The following is a 16,733-nucleotide window of genomic DNA, read 5'->3' on the forward strand; positions in this document are numbered from 1 at the left end:
AGATGAAAAAGTTAGTGCCGCGGGATTCGAACCCAGGACCTTCGGTTCAATACGCCGCTGTTCTAACCACTTGAGCTATCGTGACTTCCGTCACTTGTAAGATTGTAAGACCTTACATAAAAAGAATAATTAATTGAAATAATTTAAAAGGTCAATTAGACCACCAAACATAAATGGATTAATTACTGTAAAATATTCAGCTCCTCGCCTAAATTACACTGCCCGGTTTCTTTTTCCCATAAGTTTGTCATTTTTTGGCCAATTTAAAATCCGATTGCACCATTGTTTCCAGAGTAAAAAATCGTTTAAAATGATATGCCAAGATGTACAGGGCCTTATTTGAAATTTTAAAATTGAACTGGGCCTGAGGTGCCCTGTATAATTTTTCTACAAAAAGGTAAACATTTCAAACTAGACTAATTTTTTTGTCATTGGTTGAAGAGAAATTTAGCCGGGCTATTTAAAAAGGAGACCATGTAATGTAAAGGAAAAAGATAATGCGGTCAGATCATTGGGCAGCTACCTCCAAATCGTTTTGGAGTTAAACAAATTGTAACCGGCTGTTGATACATTTAAAAAAATCTTTCATAACAGGCTATTCGTGGGTTTGCGGTTTCCTTGTACTTGCCAGAATCACAAAAAAAAAGCGATTTGGCACCATATTTCTTATATATTAAAATCCTCAATTTTTATTACTAGATGAAGGACAAAAAAAGTAGCCTCCCTTAATAGTTTTATCTCTTAGACAATCCTCCATTGATTACCTAACAATAACATTTGGGTTTAAAGAATCCAAACGTGATACAAAAGTTTTCAAATCGGAAGATACTATTAAAAAGGCAATAATGTTTTCTTTATTAGTATTCATTTTAATTTTGAAAAATACATAATTAAAAAACCCTACCTGTAACTTCCCAAATACACGTTTCTTTTTATAATGCAGTTTACAATCCATCCATTAACAGAAAACTGGGTATGAGTAATAAAAAAAAAGCATTCTCTGGCGAACATTATCTTTTCTAAAATCGTACTCCCAAACAACGTTAATTTTTCTAATAATATATACAATAGTATATGCGAAACTATTTTTTTAATAATAACTAATATCATGTGATGAGAATTTCCTTTTCTTCACTTTTATTGCTTACACGTAATTAAAATCCAACTCAGGCTTAAAGATACAAATATAAATTTATTAAATTCACTAGTTTTCATAGTCCGCTTGACCAATTAATATCATTCAATTAATTAACGTTTTTAGTTGAGATAAAAAAGTCAGTGTCACGACATTTGAAAAATGGCAAAAAGGAGAGAAAANATTATCAATCCTCAATTTAAAAAAAGTCAAATTAGAAAAAGAAAGAAATCTAATAATATTATAATAAGAATTTATTAATGTTTTAGTGCATAGCTAATTTTGTAGCAACCTAGAAAGAACTTTTTTTTTTCCCAAAAGTACTACTCCTAAAATTATAGGTTTTACATACATCTCCAATGACGTTAAACTTTTAGAAACAGAGAACGACAAATAAGAAATTAAAGTATGTAAACAAAACTACAATTGCATTATTTCTGTTGAGTTAACGTACTGACGTAAAAAACAGTACTTTTCGACAGTAATAACAAAATTCTACACACAATAAATTTATATTGGGCTGCATTGCCGTTTGCATCTGCTTTTTACAAATAAATTACACCTTGAGTAGCATAAAAAGCATAAAGAGGTTTGTCTTCTAATAGGGCAGTAGGTAATATTTGACACGATTACTCATTCATTTCATTTATCAGACGTTATTTATTGCAATTGGGAACGATTTAGATTCAATGTTTTATTATTAACATTTTCCATGCGTTGGACCTAAGGGTTTATACGGCAGTAAAAAGGCCCCTGCGTAGCGCAGGATTGATGCGATGAAAGGGTAAGATTGTAGCGCAACAAGTCCATAAGTCTGTGTTTTTCAAGGGGTTGTCATTTCCCGAATTTATCGCTCCCTCGGCAGACAAGCAATCCCGGTTAGGGTCGATTTTTCGCCACTGAGGATCATCAAGAATGAATGGCGCTTGATAAAACGATTGAGCCATTTATATTAAACTGAACCCCCCCGCCGTTCTTCTCTGAGCAAAATGTCAGATATTTGACGGCCTCTGAAGATACTGGTCCGCCTAAATCTCACTATGTCTGTCAGAAGCAAGAATACGATATTATTCTATATCAAGAATAGACGTGCCAATGTGATTAGTATTATTATAAAACGTTTGAAGTGAACATAAACTAGTTGATTTCTATAATGAAACAAAGTACAAAAAAAACAAATTTAATGTTTATGATCTAATCTAACTCTCTCTCTCCCTCTCTCTCTCTCTCTCTATCTCTCTCTATCTACCCCTCCCCCCCTCTCACTCTCTCACTATCTACCTATCTATCTCTCTCTATCTATTTTCTTTCTTCTCTATCTTTCTCCCTCTTAATGGTATCTGTATGATTTTAAATGAAGTACATTGTGTTGCGTTACTATTTGCTATCTTGCGAAGAAACTTATTATTTCTTCTCTTTAATTTTCTCAAGTCGAGACCTAAATTGACCAATATTTAGGCAATGTGCTGGATGTGGATTTGACAGAGATCCAGCCGAGAGCGTCGAAGATGTTCTCATTGGCAGAATTTCGCAGCTAGGAAAAGGAGGTGGACGGGTGATGCAAGACATCCTTGCCTGTTTTGAAAAACAAACTTTTGCTATTGGCCATTTATGTAAGTTTTCTTCAATTCTCGCCTGCGATGATTTTAGACTGAAATTTGCGGGTCTGTTAAGGGTTAGATGATTTTAGTAAAGAATACATAAATATCCTTATTCGATGGAGGCCCTCGACTTCTTTGTATGTTCTTTTAAAATTTTCCTATGCTTGATTGCAAACGGTTTCTTTTACAAACATTCTCCTTCTTGTGCGTTATTTTAGAATAATTGTCATAATATCTGTACTCTTACTGTCTGTCATTTTCTTTTAACCATTTCTGTGTTATGCAGTTAATATTAATAACGAGGATAATAGATATTGTATCTTTATAAATATTTTTTTATTTATAAAATGCAAAAATTCTCACATAGATACAGAGGCCAAACCAAATTTTACAGACAACCTCTTCCAATGACCGTCAGAGTGGAACCCATCATAATTTCTTCATGACCTTACGACTTAACTTACATAATAAATACAATTATTCTTATTATTGTACAGTAAAAAATTATGGACCTTTATACTTGATTTCTAATAGTGTATTTATTACTGTTTATAATGTTTCTGGGAGTGTGAGAAGGGAAAGTTTGTTTATTATTTTTTTTACCATTTCGATCTTTGAGATCTTTTTCTATTTTTAGCAGTTCGAAGCATTTATTAATTTTACGTCTGTTTTCATTGCTTGTTTAAAGTTTTAAATGTATCGACCACTTTTTTTACTCAGGACTAATCTGAATCTAAGTATGGTCTGGAAGAAAAAAAGAAATACAATTGTTATCTGCAAAGCTTTCGACCTATTTTAAAATCAACATCAGGGCAAAAATGTTAAAAATGTCTATAAATCGACATAATCAAGTTTTTAATAGATGGCTTCAAATTTCTTTTGAAAATAGGCTCAGACCCAACACTGTCAAGGACTGTAATACTATTGATTGTTACAGTTCAATAATATTACAGTCCTGGGTAATATTGGGCTGTCTGTTTTCAAAGAAATTTCAAATCGTCTGGGAAAAACTTATGTCAATCTGTAGATATTTTTAGCATTGTTTTTCCATGGTGAACTTAAAATAGGTCGAAATCTTGGCAGACTGTTTTTCATCTAGAGTTATTACCACAAAAAGTCAAAGGCATAACAGCGACCATAAAGATCGACTTATGGCATATTTAAAATCAATAAACGCTTACAGCCGCATATAACCCCCACATGTGGTTCACCCCCCCCCCGTGGAATGGAACAAACGAATTACTAACCGGAAGGGGTTAACAAGCAACAAGGCCGACGGGAACGAAAAACCAAAAAACCAACCAATTAAGGTAAGGAAAAAAAAATTGGAAGAAGAATGGGGGAAAAGGCCAAAGCGTCTTGGTTGTAGTAATACTACCAAAATGCTGCGTCCTTTCTTGTATGATCGTATTTATTAGCGTGAGAGATTGTGTGTGAAAATAACGTAGACCAACACCTCATAGGATGGGTGAAAACCTACCTAGAGGATCGGATGCTAAATATGTGCTTAGGTAGCAGTACTCTGAGAATCAGGGTCACAGGAGGCTGTCCACAGGGAGGTTGCTTATCCCCTCTACTGTGGTTAATCACATTAAATAGCTTATTAGAGCTTCTGAATAACTCAGGCTTATTCAATAGAATAGGAATAGACAATTATTTTCAGACGATGGTACCATAATGATCACGGTTAAGGATCCTCTGACTCTATCACTGCTGATGAAGGAGGCGATGGGGTTGCTAACCGGATGGTGTAGTGACAAAGGTCTTTCGATAAATCCTGCTAAACTGGAACTGATAATGTTCAGCAGGAGAAGATCACTAGGCAATTTTAAAAACCCAAAATGTCAGGGCATTGAATTAAAATTAAAGGATTCAATCAAATTCCTTGGGATAACGCTAGATAAGAAACTTGGTTGGAAAGGCCACATTAAAAATATACAAAGGAAAGGCACAATATCCATGGTGCAGTGTAGGAGAATCGTTGGTAGAACATGGGGTATTAAACCTTGGGTGGCCAAATGGATATACACCGCGATTATACTACCAAGATTTCTATTTGCAGCCCTAGTATGGTGGAAAGGGCTAGAAAACAAAGGGGCTATTAACAAGCTAAGGTCATTTCAAAGACTAGGTTGTATGATGATGACGGGAGCATTTCCCACTACACCTACCCTAGCTTTAGAAGTGATAACTAACACCACACCTCTACACATTGAGGTCAAGGTTAGAGCACTAACCAACTGCTATAGATTAATCAGCGAAGGCAGCTGGAGCCATAAGGGAAACAATATAGGTCACTCGAAAATTCTACGTTTATTGAGTACGGTCAACAACCAACTACTGGGCGTAAGTGATAAAAAGGTGAAAACACCTTTAGGGAAAAACTACTTTTAGGTAGTTACTCCCTGTGATTATAACTATAGGGCAGATGATGACCATCGTAGCCTAGACTGCTTCACCGATGGCTCACTCATTAAGGACAAGGGAAGCGGTGCTGGAATACATATACCTAAATTAGGGATCAGCATCTCCTCTCCTCTTGGTAATAACACCTCGGTCTTTCAGGCATAGGTCTGGGCCATCAATGTTTGCTGCAGAACACTCATGGATAACAAGATTAAGGGAAACGATATTAAAATTTTTTCCGACAGTCAGGCCAGTCTTAAATCTTTACAAAAAGAGTTATAAACATCTAGGCTGGTAGAGGAAACAGTTGAACTCATTAATAGGATTACTACCAGGTACGAGAATAGGGTAACCCTCATATGGATACCAGCTCATAAGGGGCACTATGGCAATGAGGAGGCGGACAGCCTGGCCAAAGAAGGATCAAATACTGCGTTTGTCGGGCCACAACCGGTATTACCCCACTCTCTAAGCACTGCGAAAGAGAGTATAAGTTGCTGNATAGAAATAAAAATCTAGTTATTGACCATACGGAGATAACTAATAAATTTTTCGTTTCATTGCTTGAGCCACATGATAGTACTGATGATGTTTTAACTGGGCACATTGATATGCAGAGTCGTCTTTGTCGTACTAAGTCGACTTTCTATTTTTCATTCCGTTGTCATTCAATATTATTCATCATCAATTTATCATCTTAATAAACCGATTCTGGCGAGTATGTTAAATCAGAATAATTGTATTCCTGTATCAACTGAAAAGACGGCTCTGTCAGCCTTAAGATTAACTGAGATTATTCCGTGACGGATTTCACCCCTGGGCTGAATATAACGGTCTTCTAAAACTTCATTAAACATTGAGAATTTTAATTAGCAGTTAGAATAGGTAAACATAAACGTAGATATTCAACAACGGACCTTTTAAATTAATTGGGGAAAATTCAGGCTTTATTAAACTGCAAGATAATATGGCCTTTTCTTTCGTTACTAATGTTTAAAAAGTGTCATAGCGAGTTAACACCAAGGATCAAAAGACAAGATGGGAACCCTGGCTGAACAGAGATCAAACAGGCAATGTCGAAATAATATTTAGTTTATGGTTCAGCTTTCAAAATATCCCTGTCTGTGAAGTAGATCAACGCCTAGATCCGTTTATAATGATGAAATATGAGCAGCCATACGATTTAAATTTAGATTTCGAGAGTGTGACTAGGGCGTTCTCTCAATTAAGTCAATTAATTTTAAAATTTCAAGAAAAACAGTCTCATATTTTTTCATTAAGGGATGATCTCGCCTGTGTTAGTCTGACATAAGAACAAATGTGGGTATCGCCTCTCCTCTGACAGGGTTATTTCTACGTCAAAGGTATTTTTCAGATTTTATCCTAACTTTAAGCAATGACGTACAAGATATTCAGGAGGATCCAGTTTGGACTATCGTTGTAAAAAATAGAAAAGTTACACCATCATATCTTGCAACATTGTACAGTTTTTTGAAGAATGTCACAAAGAATCATTAGAAAATAAGACTAATATGTGTTTAATCAAAAGAAACATTGTATAAATGGTGCACTATCTGTTCAAAAAAATTAATTAACTTGTTTTGTGTTTGAAAAATATATAAATATCTATTCAGAAGTGAGATGTAGGTTTCAGAAAAACATTTTCTTTATCGTACCAACGTTTCGATCTTTATTGAGATCATCTTCAGGGCCTGGGATTTACAAACATTGTTTACATTTAACAAATACATTTAGGATGTGGAAAAGTGAATTTATACAATGCAAAATATATTTTTTATATTCAATCAAAGTATTTCTACGTCACACCAGACCGCATCTCACGATTTCTGAATAATTATGGATGAACGGTCACTAATCAGCACACATTTCTACACGAGAAGAACGAAGAACATGGGATTTTATGAACAAATTCCAACTATATATGAATATCATTGAAAATGAATTATTTTTAATTAATTTATATTTAATAAAAATTAACGCTTTAAAAATTGACGCTTTAATTTTTCCACAGAATTATTTTATATACAATTATCCCTGAATTTCCCGAACAGACTTGTAATCTTCCAATAATTGACCGTTCGTGGTCAAGAATAAACCCTATGAACAGGGTCAAAAATAATTCGTTTAAGTTTTACGGCGGAAAAAAAAACGATACAAGTAAAATTTCTAAAAAAATAAATTTCGTTTAAAATTGATCATTCATTAAAATGATAAATGGGGGTGTTATACTTTAGACCGGTGCAGCTTGATAGCACAACATACAGAGCAAATATTGATTATGCAAATGATGTTAGAATCTTGATTATAAAATGGATATGTTTTTGGACTGAATTTTCTTCCGTGATTATTTTTGCGACATCGGTCTCGCGTTACTGAGGAGTATTGTACTATGGGTTAAGTTTGAAAAGGTTAGGTTAGGAATTAAATTAGGTAGTGTTAGGTTTCGTTATGTTTGATAAGGTCAAAGTTGAGTTAGGTTGTTAAGTTGTTGAAAGGTGAAATGACGAGTTAGGTTTGGTAAAGGCAACGTTAGGGACGAGTTATGTTAGGTGTTAGGATTAGGGTTAGGTTTGGTTATGGTTAAGGTTAACGTGTATGTGGTGTTTAGTGACCGTTAATTAATGAATATTTGGAGATTGTAAGATGTGGTCTGGTGTGACATAGGTTTAAAAAATCATTTTCTTTATCATACCAACGTTTCGATCTTTATTGAGATCATACAAACTCAAAGTGTTTGTTTTCTGTGTAGATGTGTCATTACTGTGTGTCGTGACAAAAATGACACATCTACACAGAAAACAAACCCTTTGAGTGAGTACAAATACTTTGATTAGATCTAAAATTCCTATCATTGTATAAATTCATTTTTTCACATCTTACATGTGTCACGTTTAGATTTAAATGTACCGCCATGCCCCTCCACACACATCTGACAGTGAAAGGAGAAGGGGCTAGGAAAGGAGTAATTTTGTCAGTTCTCAGGGCTATCGCTATGCCCTTTCTGTCCTCTGTGGGTTAAAGAGTTGTTTTTTTGTAATAAAGAAAAAATTTGGTGTGCACACAATCCAAGTGAGTAAATATTATATTTTGACGTCAAAAAACTAAAAATAATAACTGTACTTTAATTTAAAAATGGTTGTAACAAAAATATATTTTTATAAAGAAAACGAAAAGAAATAACATTTGATTTTAAAAGTTATGTTAAAATTTTAATTGTATTTTCTAATTGGTGGTCAAAAATTAATAATAATAACAATAATAATAATTTCCTTTACGTTTACTTTTCTTTATAAAACAAGAATTAAATTCGATTTTAAAATTAATGTTTGCAGATTTTGAAATAGGTTTAATTATAGAATAAAAGATTCTTTAAATTAAAAATAATAATTAATAAAAGAAATTGGAAATAAATTGTATTAAAAGATTTCAATTTAATTAATATTTGGTCTCGTATTTATTTTGGTTTGAATTGAATATTGGAATTTCATATATCAAAAAAAGATGCCTGATCATTAAATTAAATTAATGTATTCAGGTCCGATCATAAAAAAACCTCTGGGACCTTGTTTTCGGTTTGTTCCCAAATTGAAACAATGTTTATAAATCCCAGGCTCTGAAGATGATCTCAATAAAGATCAAAACAATTAAGGTTTTTAGTTGAGATAAAAAAGTCAATGGCACGAGCAGGATTCGAACCCACGGTCTTCGGCTTGATACGCCGCTGCTCTACAACTTGAGCTATCGTGACCTCGATCTACTCGGACACTAACGTCCCATCTCAACCCCACCTTTTGAGTTTTCCCTCCTTTTGGCCATTTTATCTCAACTAAAAACCTTAATTAATTGTAATATATTAATTGGTCAAGCAGACCACGAAATTAGTGAATTTAAAGATCAAAACGTTGGTACGATAAAGAAAATGTTTTCTGAAACCTACATCACACCAGACCGCATCTCATGATCTCCAAATAATCGTTAAGGTTAACATTAGGGATAAGTTATGTTAGGTGTTAGGATTAGGGTTAGGTTTAATTATGTCTAATATATAACACCCCATTTATCGTTTATAATGAATAATTATCAATTTTAAACTAAATTTATTTATTTACACATTTTTGTCACTTTTTTTCAAATAGTGTTTTCAGTAGGGTTAAAGATAGGGTAAGGACAAGTTAGGTTTGAGTCAGGGTAAGGATAGGTAAGTTTGTTTATGTTACGTAGGGTTAAGATTAAGGTTAGGGATGAGTTAAATTAGGGTTAGGGTTAGGGTTACGTTAGGGATCTAATGTTACTACACACATTAAAATTTAAAATGACTGTGCTGAAAATCTAAAACATAAAAATATTTTGGTACCAATTACAGGAAGTTTTTAAATACTTGTAAGATTAAGGTTAGGGACAAGTTAAATTAGGTATTAGGGTTAGGGTTAGGGTAAAGTTAGGGTTCTAATGTTGCTACACACATTAAAATTTAAAACGTCTGTGCTGAAAATCTTACACATCTAAAACATAAAAATATTTTGGTGCCAATTACAGGCAGTTTTTAAATATTTGTCTCTATCTATCAACACGTCCAATCTAATAACAATAAATAATTGTCTGAGGTCAATATAATTAATTTGAACTTTCCAATATGTGCTCATTCTACTTCATTACTATCAAAATCAAAAAGGAAACCAAATAGGAATTAAATTAAATAATGCACCCCATTTAACTACCATGGTCCCCAAAATCCCCATCTGATAAATGTAATTTTTCATTCAAATTGATTGCAATTGTGCTTTAGTTATTTGATTGTACTTATTGTGTAATACTTATTAAGAGAAAAAAGTAAAAATATTTTTATTGAAATATATGAACATAAAAGATCAGTTTGAAATTGCCTTCTTCGCACAGATCAATGGTAGCAAACATATTGTAGATACTGTAAACATAATGCTAGTAAAATAAAAGGCTAAATCCAAGTGTTTTCCTCCTCCAGTTATTTCCACTGAAAAAAAAAAAAAATAAAATAAAAATAATGTAGTAATAATGTTATTTTTTCTTTCTCAGTTTGTGATTGTTCTAGAACTATGTTTGTGATAATCACCTGCTACAGGAGGCCCTATCAAATTGCTTAATCCCGCAATTGTGAACAAAATTCCTGTTGCTGGCGTCAAATTTTCAAGGCCAATGTAATCAACCAAAAGCAGATTTCTTAAAGAACCATACAACCCTGGAATTATTATTATAAGTTCAATTTTTATTTTTTAAATTATCATTACCATCATTATTTCATTACAAACCAAAACATAACCCGTATAAAGAGGAATAGATAAAATAAAATGGATAATAAGCAAAGAAAGTCAGTAGAAAAGATGAAGTAGAAATCAGTAAATGAATTATCAAACACAAAGCAAGAGCCTTTATAGTAGGAAAAATGTGCAACAATATTCCTCCTCCTAATCTGCCTACAAATACGCCCAATCCCATAAATGGGATAAGCAATTGTAAATGATGTGGGTCAACATCTTTTGTACTTTGTTTCATGTAAGCTAAAACAGAATTATTTATTTAAAGTTTCATCGCTGACTACACAGCTGAAAAAATATTATGTAATTGGTTTACTGTTAATAAATAGAATTGGCACTGTCACAACAGCGTAAAAACTTAATCCACTTCCACAAAAACAGAGAAACTTAGGAGTTTCGAGTAAAGTGTAACTAGCCATATTAGAAATAGTTCTTACTAGAGATTCTGGACAGCAAACTTTACATGTTGGTTCATTGACATCTTTTTTTGTTGGTAGGTAGTAAACATGCATAGAATAATCCATTATTGTATCCTAAAAAACCAACTTTAGTTATTTATACAGTTAATACATAGTTATTTTAAGTAATCTATAATATACAAAACAAAAGTAATAATAGCTTTGAACACCATTGCTCTTATATCCAAATTTTCAGGTCGTTGATGTAAGTGATTTTAGTTTTTGTTGTTTAAAATTGTGAAACTCCGGGAATATTTTACTAAGTTTGTTTAGTTACAAATGTTTGAATATTAGTAAGCTTTTATTGATATTTCTCCAATGTTTACTGTATGTTCTAGTTTCATGTTTTAACAAATCATGCACATTGCTAAAAATCCTTCTGACTGAAACAACGAGTTGTAGGATCAGGACAATTAGGGATGATAAAACATTGGCAAATGTTGTAAATTATATAACATTTAATTTTAATTTATTTACAGTACAATATTTAATTTATATTTACATTCATGGGTAGAAAATAGTCGCATATTTTTTCAATACTTAGGACCAAAAAGAACTGTTTTTTTGGTTGTTATTAATTATTTTCGCTGCCTATCCTTGTTGGTTTCATCTAGCCAAAACATTTTGGCTTTTCCGCCAATACTGAGTGTGTGTGTGTGTGTAATTTTGTACAGACCCAGCAATGAAGATAAGATGAAGGGGAAATTTGTTTGGTAGGCAAAAACAGCAACAATAGATGTAGATCACTATGTAAAAAAAAGACCATACTACAAGTTCACAACTCCAAAAAGAAATTTTAGATTAAAACTTTTTGTTAAGATACATATAGTTAATTATTGAACAATGTATATTTATAAGCACTTTTTGTGCCAATTTAGTCAATTCTAATTAAATTTCTGCAAGGTAAAGACAAAATATTTTTATTTCTTTTTTTTTTATTCCCAAAATAAGATTAAAATAATCATAAACATAGTTATAAAAAATATTATATATTCTCCAAAATGAATATTCNATGGTTTTCGGAAGGCGATAGCCCAGAAGCAATGTCAAAGGAGTTCTATTCTACTATTTTTAGACTGAAGATAAAATCATGGCCTATGGGGTAACTACAAGAAGAGAATCGGTTTGGCATCGTCTCCGAACTGTCCCACTTGCACTGCCCTTCAAATCCTTCCCCCATAATTTTTGAATGTCCAGAATACAAAAATGAAAGAGACAAACTGCTAAAAAATCTGAGCAAAGTCCCAAACATTTCCAAACCAATAAAGTTAGAATCTGTCCTAATAAGCAACAATCAATCAGCTTTCAACATAATCTATGGATTTCTAAGTCGATAAACATTTCTTTTTGATTATCTTCAACCATGAAAATTTAGAAGATGAGATGATGATGGAGCTGAATGAGTGGGTGCGGGCACGGCGGGGACCTGGTCCTGGCCGACCGATCCCGCTCGACAGTAAAATGAAAATAGAAAACTTCAAGGGTAATATGCCAGCATAACCCCCCCCCCAATACAAAAAAAAATTTTCTTCAGTTTTAAATATAATGGAAAAATTCAAAAATATGCTAGTGTTAAAACCACTACAAGGGATATGCTTATATATTAGATCAATTGACTTTTTTAATGGCTTTGTTTTTGTCAATATTAGCGACCTCATTATTCAATTTATTTGTACAATTGTGGGTAGATTTTGCATGGAAAAATGATGGGAGCGAAGGTAGGATTGAACCCACAACCACCCATAATATTAGAGCCGAGGGCACAGTCCCCTAAATTTACATAAATTAGCATTTATTATCACACAAAATATCACTGAATGAAGTAATTTCTATAATACAAATATCTTATAATTATTATCTAAGGAAAGATTTGACCCTCCTATACTTCCATAAAATCTCAAATTTTTTTACTTGAATCATCACTTTATAATTTCATTTTTAACTACTGTATTATTATTTCAAATAAACCATTTATTTATCCATTGCTTTCAGAAAATTTAATTTAATTTGATTGTATTATTTAGCAATATTTTTTATCTCTTTTACTTCTTTCTTTTATTGGTGTAGGAAGCATTCAAAATTAAATTTCCCAATTTAAAAAAACCCCTTACCACATTTTTTTTCAATAAATTTTTGTCGAATCTTAAAATGCTTCCATTATAAAATATGTCTGCTTTGTACATAGGCCGATATCCTTTTGGATGAAATCCAAAGGTGTATTTACAACAAAGCCAACATTTTTTGCAATGGCTTACTTCTTCATTGAAATGGCTGTTAACAGAATAAGATCGTTTCTCTTTCAATTTCAACAGTGATATTGTACTTCTGCTCATTAGTTTGCTAGTTCTTTTACTCCTGAATTGTCTGAAGGAATGCGAAGCGCTAAAACTGGAATCTGTTTCTTTTACTTTAAACCTAAAAAAATTAATCAATTAAAAAAATACACCCAAGTTTAACCTACAAATCTCATTTAACTACTATTCTGTTTACTGAAAATTTCCAATAAACTTGCGAGCAGTAACTCCTTTTTCAGGTTCATTTTTATTGTCAACTTCAATTTCAATAGTAGGAGCTGGTCGTAAGAAAACAGCAGTAATCACATTCACGGACATCAACGCTAAACAAATTGATTATTTTAAGAAATCCTTTCTTACACCCTGTGTTTCAAAGGCTATGATTACCAGCGATGACTAAGTTCAAAGTTCTGTAATGAAAACAAGTAGTCAGGTATTCAAGTAAAAATGGAATTACTATCATTCCTATACCAGTCCCACACGTTGCAATACCAACTGCTAACGGTCTTTTAGTGTCAAACCACATACTTGGTGCTACAGACATCGGTAAGTACATTAACCCAAGGCCAATTCCTGTTAAGATTAAAAAATAATCTTACTTTTATTTTAATACGACATAAATGGTACATACCCCCTAATATCCCAAAAGTGAAATAATAGCCCAAGAAACCGAATAATGTGATGGCAAAATAAGACATTGCAAATCCCAAACAGGATATGACAGAACCGATTATCATAACAGTCCTGAATCCGATTGCATTGCACAAACTGCTAGAGAGAGGTGCTGAAAAAATATGGAATATTAAACAAATTTGTCTAGTTGGGCATTATTGACTTATTTTTAAAGAGTTTTTAATAAACTAAGCAAAACGCTATATAGATGTTCTAACCCAATTCAGTTAATTACAGTTATACATAAACACGTGTACAGAGTTGAACATATGGCTTCTTACAGTCCATTGGCAATTCCATTTTTCATAATTTACAATAAATTACTGGCAAGCCTCGAGAATGACTCATCGCAGGTGATGGTAGTCAGGGTTAGACCTCAGCCTTTTTCGTTAGTCTGCCGAGGTTGGGCTCAAGGGGCTATCAACAGCTAGGTCAATTCAGCCCCCAACACAATCACTTCCAAAATCCAAACCCATTCACACTCTCTTTATGTGTATTTATTTACATTCTTTCTTTTTTTACTCACTCACTTGGTGGTGGAGTATTTGATTTTCCTCCATCACCCTTTAATATTGTGTACCCTAGTGTGTGTTGAGGGTGAATGTATTTATTAGCGTGAATGTGTTGTGTGAGAGGGTCATGGCCAAATATTGAATACTCCATCGACCCTTCTCACACAACACATTCACACTAATAAATACATTCACCATCAACACACACTAGGGTACACAACAAAATCAGCACTATGTACAGTAAAACAACCCAGGCTCTTCCAAAAATCGGGACAGGGGACCCAGATATTCACTTCTGAGCTCAATAAAATAAATAAACTTGTAAAAAATTCCAAATGTCTATTTTTTAAAATGGTTTTCGAGCACAATTAGAATACATAAAATGAAACTTTTTCTTTTAACAACCTCGACCTCTTGGGTGATAATGACTCCATGTCTCGATGAGGTGACACTACATCCCATAGGCACTATGCTTTAGTTTAGCCAAAAGAATTTAAGACCAACAAGAGGTGCCATCTTCATGCCAGGAGGACTTTGTCACAATTCACTGGACTTTGCATGTGCCCAGCTTCAATCATCAATTTTGGTGGGGTGGAAGGAATAATAACAATAATACTAAACAAAATAAACTTACTACAGCTGAATGAAAGTAAAATAGCCCTAAGTGTCAATAGACTAGCTCAATCTCTTAAGAGATCTCTCAACTATAATCTCTGCAAATGACATTATTTCCAGAAATGATTATTTGTAGGTTGTGAGATGCGGTCTGGTGTGATGTATGTTTTAGAAAAGCATTTTTTTATCGTGCCGACATTTCGATCTTTATTGAGATCTTCAGGGCCTGGGATTTATAAACATTGTTTAAATTTTACAAATACATATAGGGTGTCAAAATTGAAATGAATTTACAATGCTAGAAAATTTTATTAAAAAAAAAAAAAGATCTCAATAAAGATGGAAATTAATTAAGGTTTTTAGTTGAGATAAAAATGTCAATGGCACGAGCGAGATTCAAACCCACAATCTTCGGCTAGATACGCCACCGCTCAACCACTTGAGCTATCGTAACCTCAATCCACTCAGACCTAACTTCCCATCTCAACCCCACCATTTGAATTTCCCCTCCTTTTTGCCATTTTTCAAATGTCGTGTAATCTATTTGATTCTCGGCGACAATTGAAATGGCCACGGAAATTCAAAAGGTGGGGTTGAGATGGGAAGTTAGTGTCCGAGTGGATCGAGGTCACGATAGNGACTTTTTCATCTTAACTAAAAACCTTAATTAATTGTAATATATTAATTGGTCAAGCGGACCACGAAATTACTGAATTTAAAAAGATGGAAATGTTGGCACAATAAAGAAAATATTTTTCTAATGCCTACATCATGCCATACTGCATCTCATGACCTCCAAACAATCTCAAGAAACGGTCTCTAAACGCCAAACGTTTCCAGAAATGTTGGAACAAGGAAACTGTTGGACAAGTGGATTGGAATGAAGGTTTAATTTTTGACGGATGATTTTATACTTTTGAAAATAATGTCAATTAAAAATGGGACATGAAGAGGACAATCGGAATTAGAACAATTACAAAAAAAAAAAAATGTGTGACAAGCTATTCAAAATTACAGTTCAGAGATCCAAAGTGTAGTTCGTATTATCCCAATCAAATCTAAATAATACTGAAAAATCTTAGCTATGCTAAAATTGAATTGAGATGTATAAAAGAAATTGTTGTCACTTTGTAAGTAGATTGTTTTAAGTCATCAAGCATAATCTCTCTGGTTTCGTCTGATATTCAAGTCTCTGAATTATGCTTCAATTGGCTGGTCATGTGACGGACAAAATTAGTGAGAACAGTTCGACCAGGATGAGCATGCTATAAGTTCATCACCAAGCATACCATAATTTATGAACATATTGCGCTATTACCAATAATCTAAATATATTATTTATTTAAACCCATCAAGCTAATAAATTACATACCAATTAACATGGATAAACTATTTATCGTTGCTATAGATAAAGCGCAGTTGCTTTCAGTCAGGCCATCCTTAATTAAACCTGGCATCAATATATAAAACGTATATGCTATTCCATCAACGGTAAAAACGCCAATAAAAGTGATAGCAACGATAACCCAGCCATATCCTCCGTCAATTGAAATTGGCAAAACTGTGCTGAACTTTTTGTGAAATAATTTAGATGAACCTTGATTAAGAAGAAAACTCCAAACTCTTTGTAATAATAAACCCATAACAAACGATTTCTTCGATTCATCACTTTCCTAAAATAGAAAATTAATTAATTTTATTTTTGTATTGAACTACTAATTTGTATAG

At 33.0% G+C, this 16,733-nt stretch overlaps 1 protein-coding gene across 5 annotated transcripts; it reads right to left on the minus strand.

Annotated features, from left to right (window-relative positions):
* Positions 1–9,998: 9,998 nt before the first annotated feature.
* LOC112127943 (monocarboxylate transporter 9-like) lies at positions 9,999–16,672 on the minus strand. Of its 5 annotated transcripts, none has more exons than XM_024229539.1 (9): positions 16,603–16,672; positions 13,838–13,990; positions 13,594–13,779; positions 13,403–13,529; positions 13,024–13,327; positions 10,771–10,987; positions 10,449–10,697; positions 10,253–10,378; positions 9,999–10,153 (listed from the first exon to the last, which is right to left on the minus strand). In XM_024229539.1, exons 1-9 carry the CDS (start codon positions 16,646–16,648, stop codon positions 10,032–10,034), a joined length of 1,530 nt encoding a protein of 509 aa, XP_024085307.1. In that variant the 5' UTR covers positions 16,649–16,672; the 3' UTR covers positions 9,999–10,031. The 5 variants fall into 5 exon arrangements, 3 of the variants coding, with proteins under 3 accessions (XP_024085307.1, XP_024085306.1, XP_024085305.1); XM_024229538.1 differs by having other exon boundaries at positions 13,168–13,327; positions 16,378–16,672; XM_024229537.1 differs by having other exon boundaries at positions 16,378–16,672.
* Between the last annotated feature and the right edge of the window lie 61 nt (positions 16,673–16,733).

This window comes from Cimex lectularius, unplaced genomic scaffold (genome assembly GCF_000648675.2).
Source record: "Cimex lectularius strain Harlan isolate CLEC.00 unplaced genomic scaffold, Clec_2.1 scaffold402, whole genome shotgun sequence".
Lineage (NCBI taxonomy): Eukaryota > Metazoa > Arthropoda > Insecta > Hemiptera > Cimicidae > Cimex > Cimex lectularius.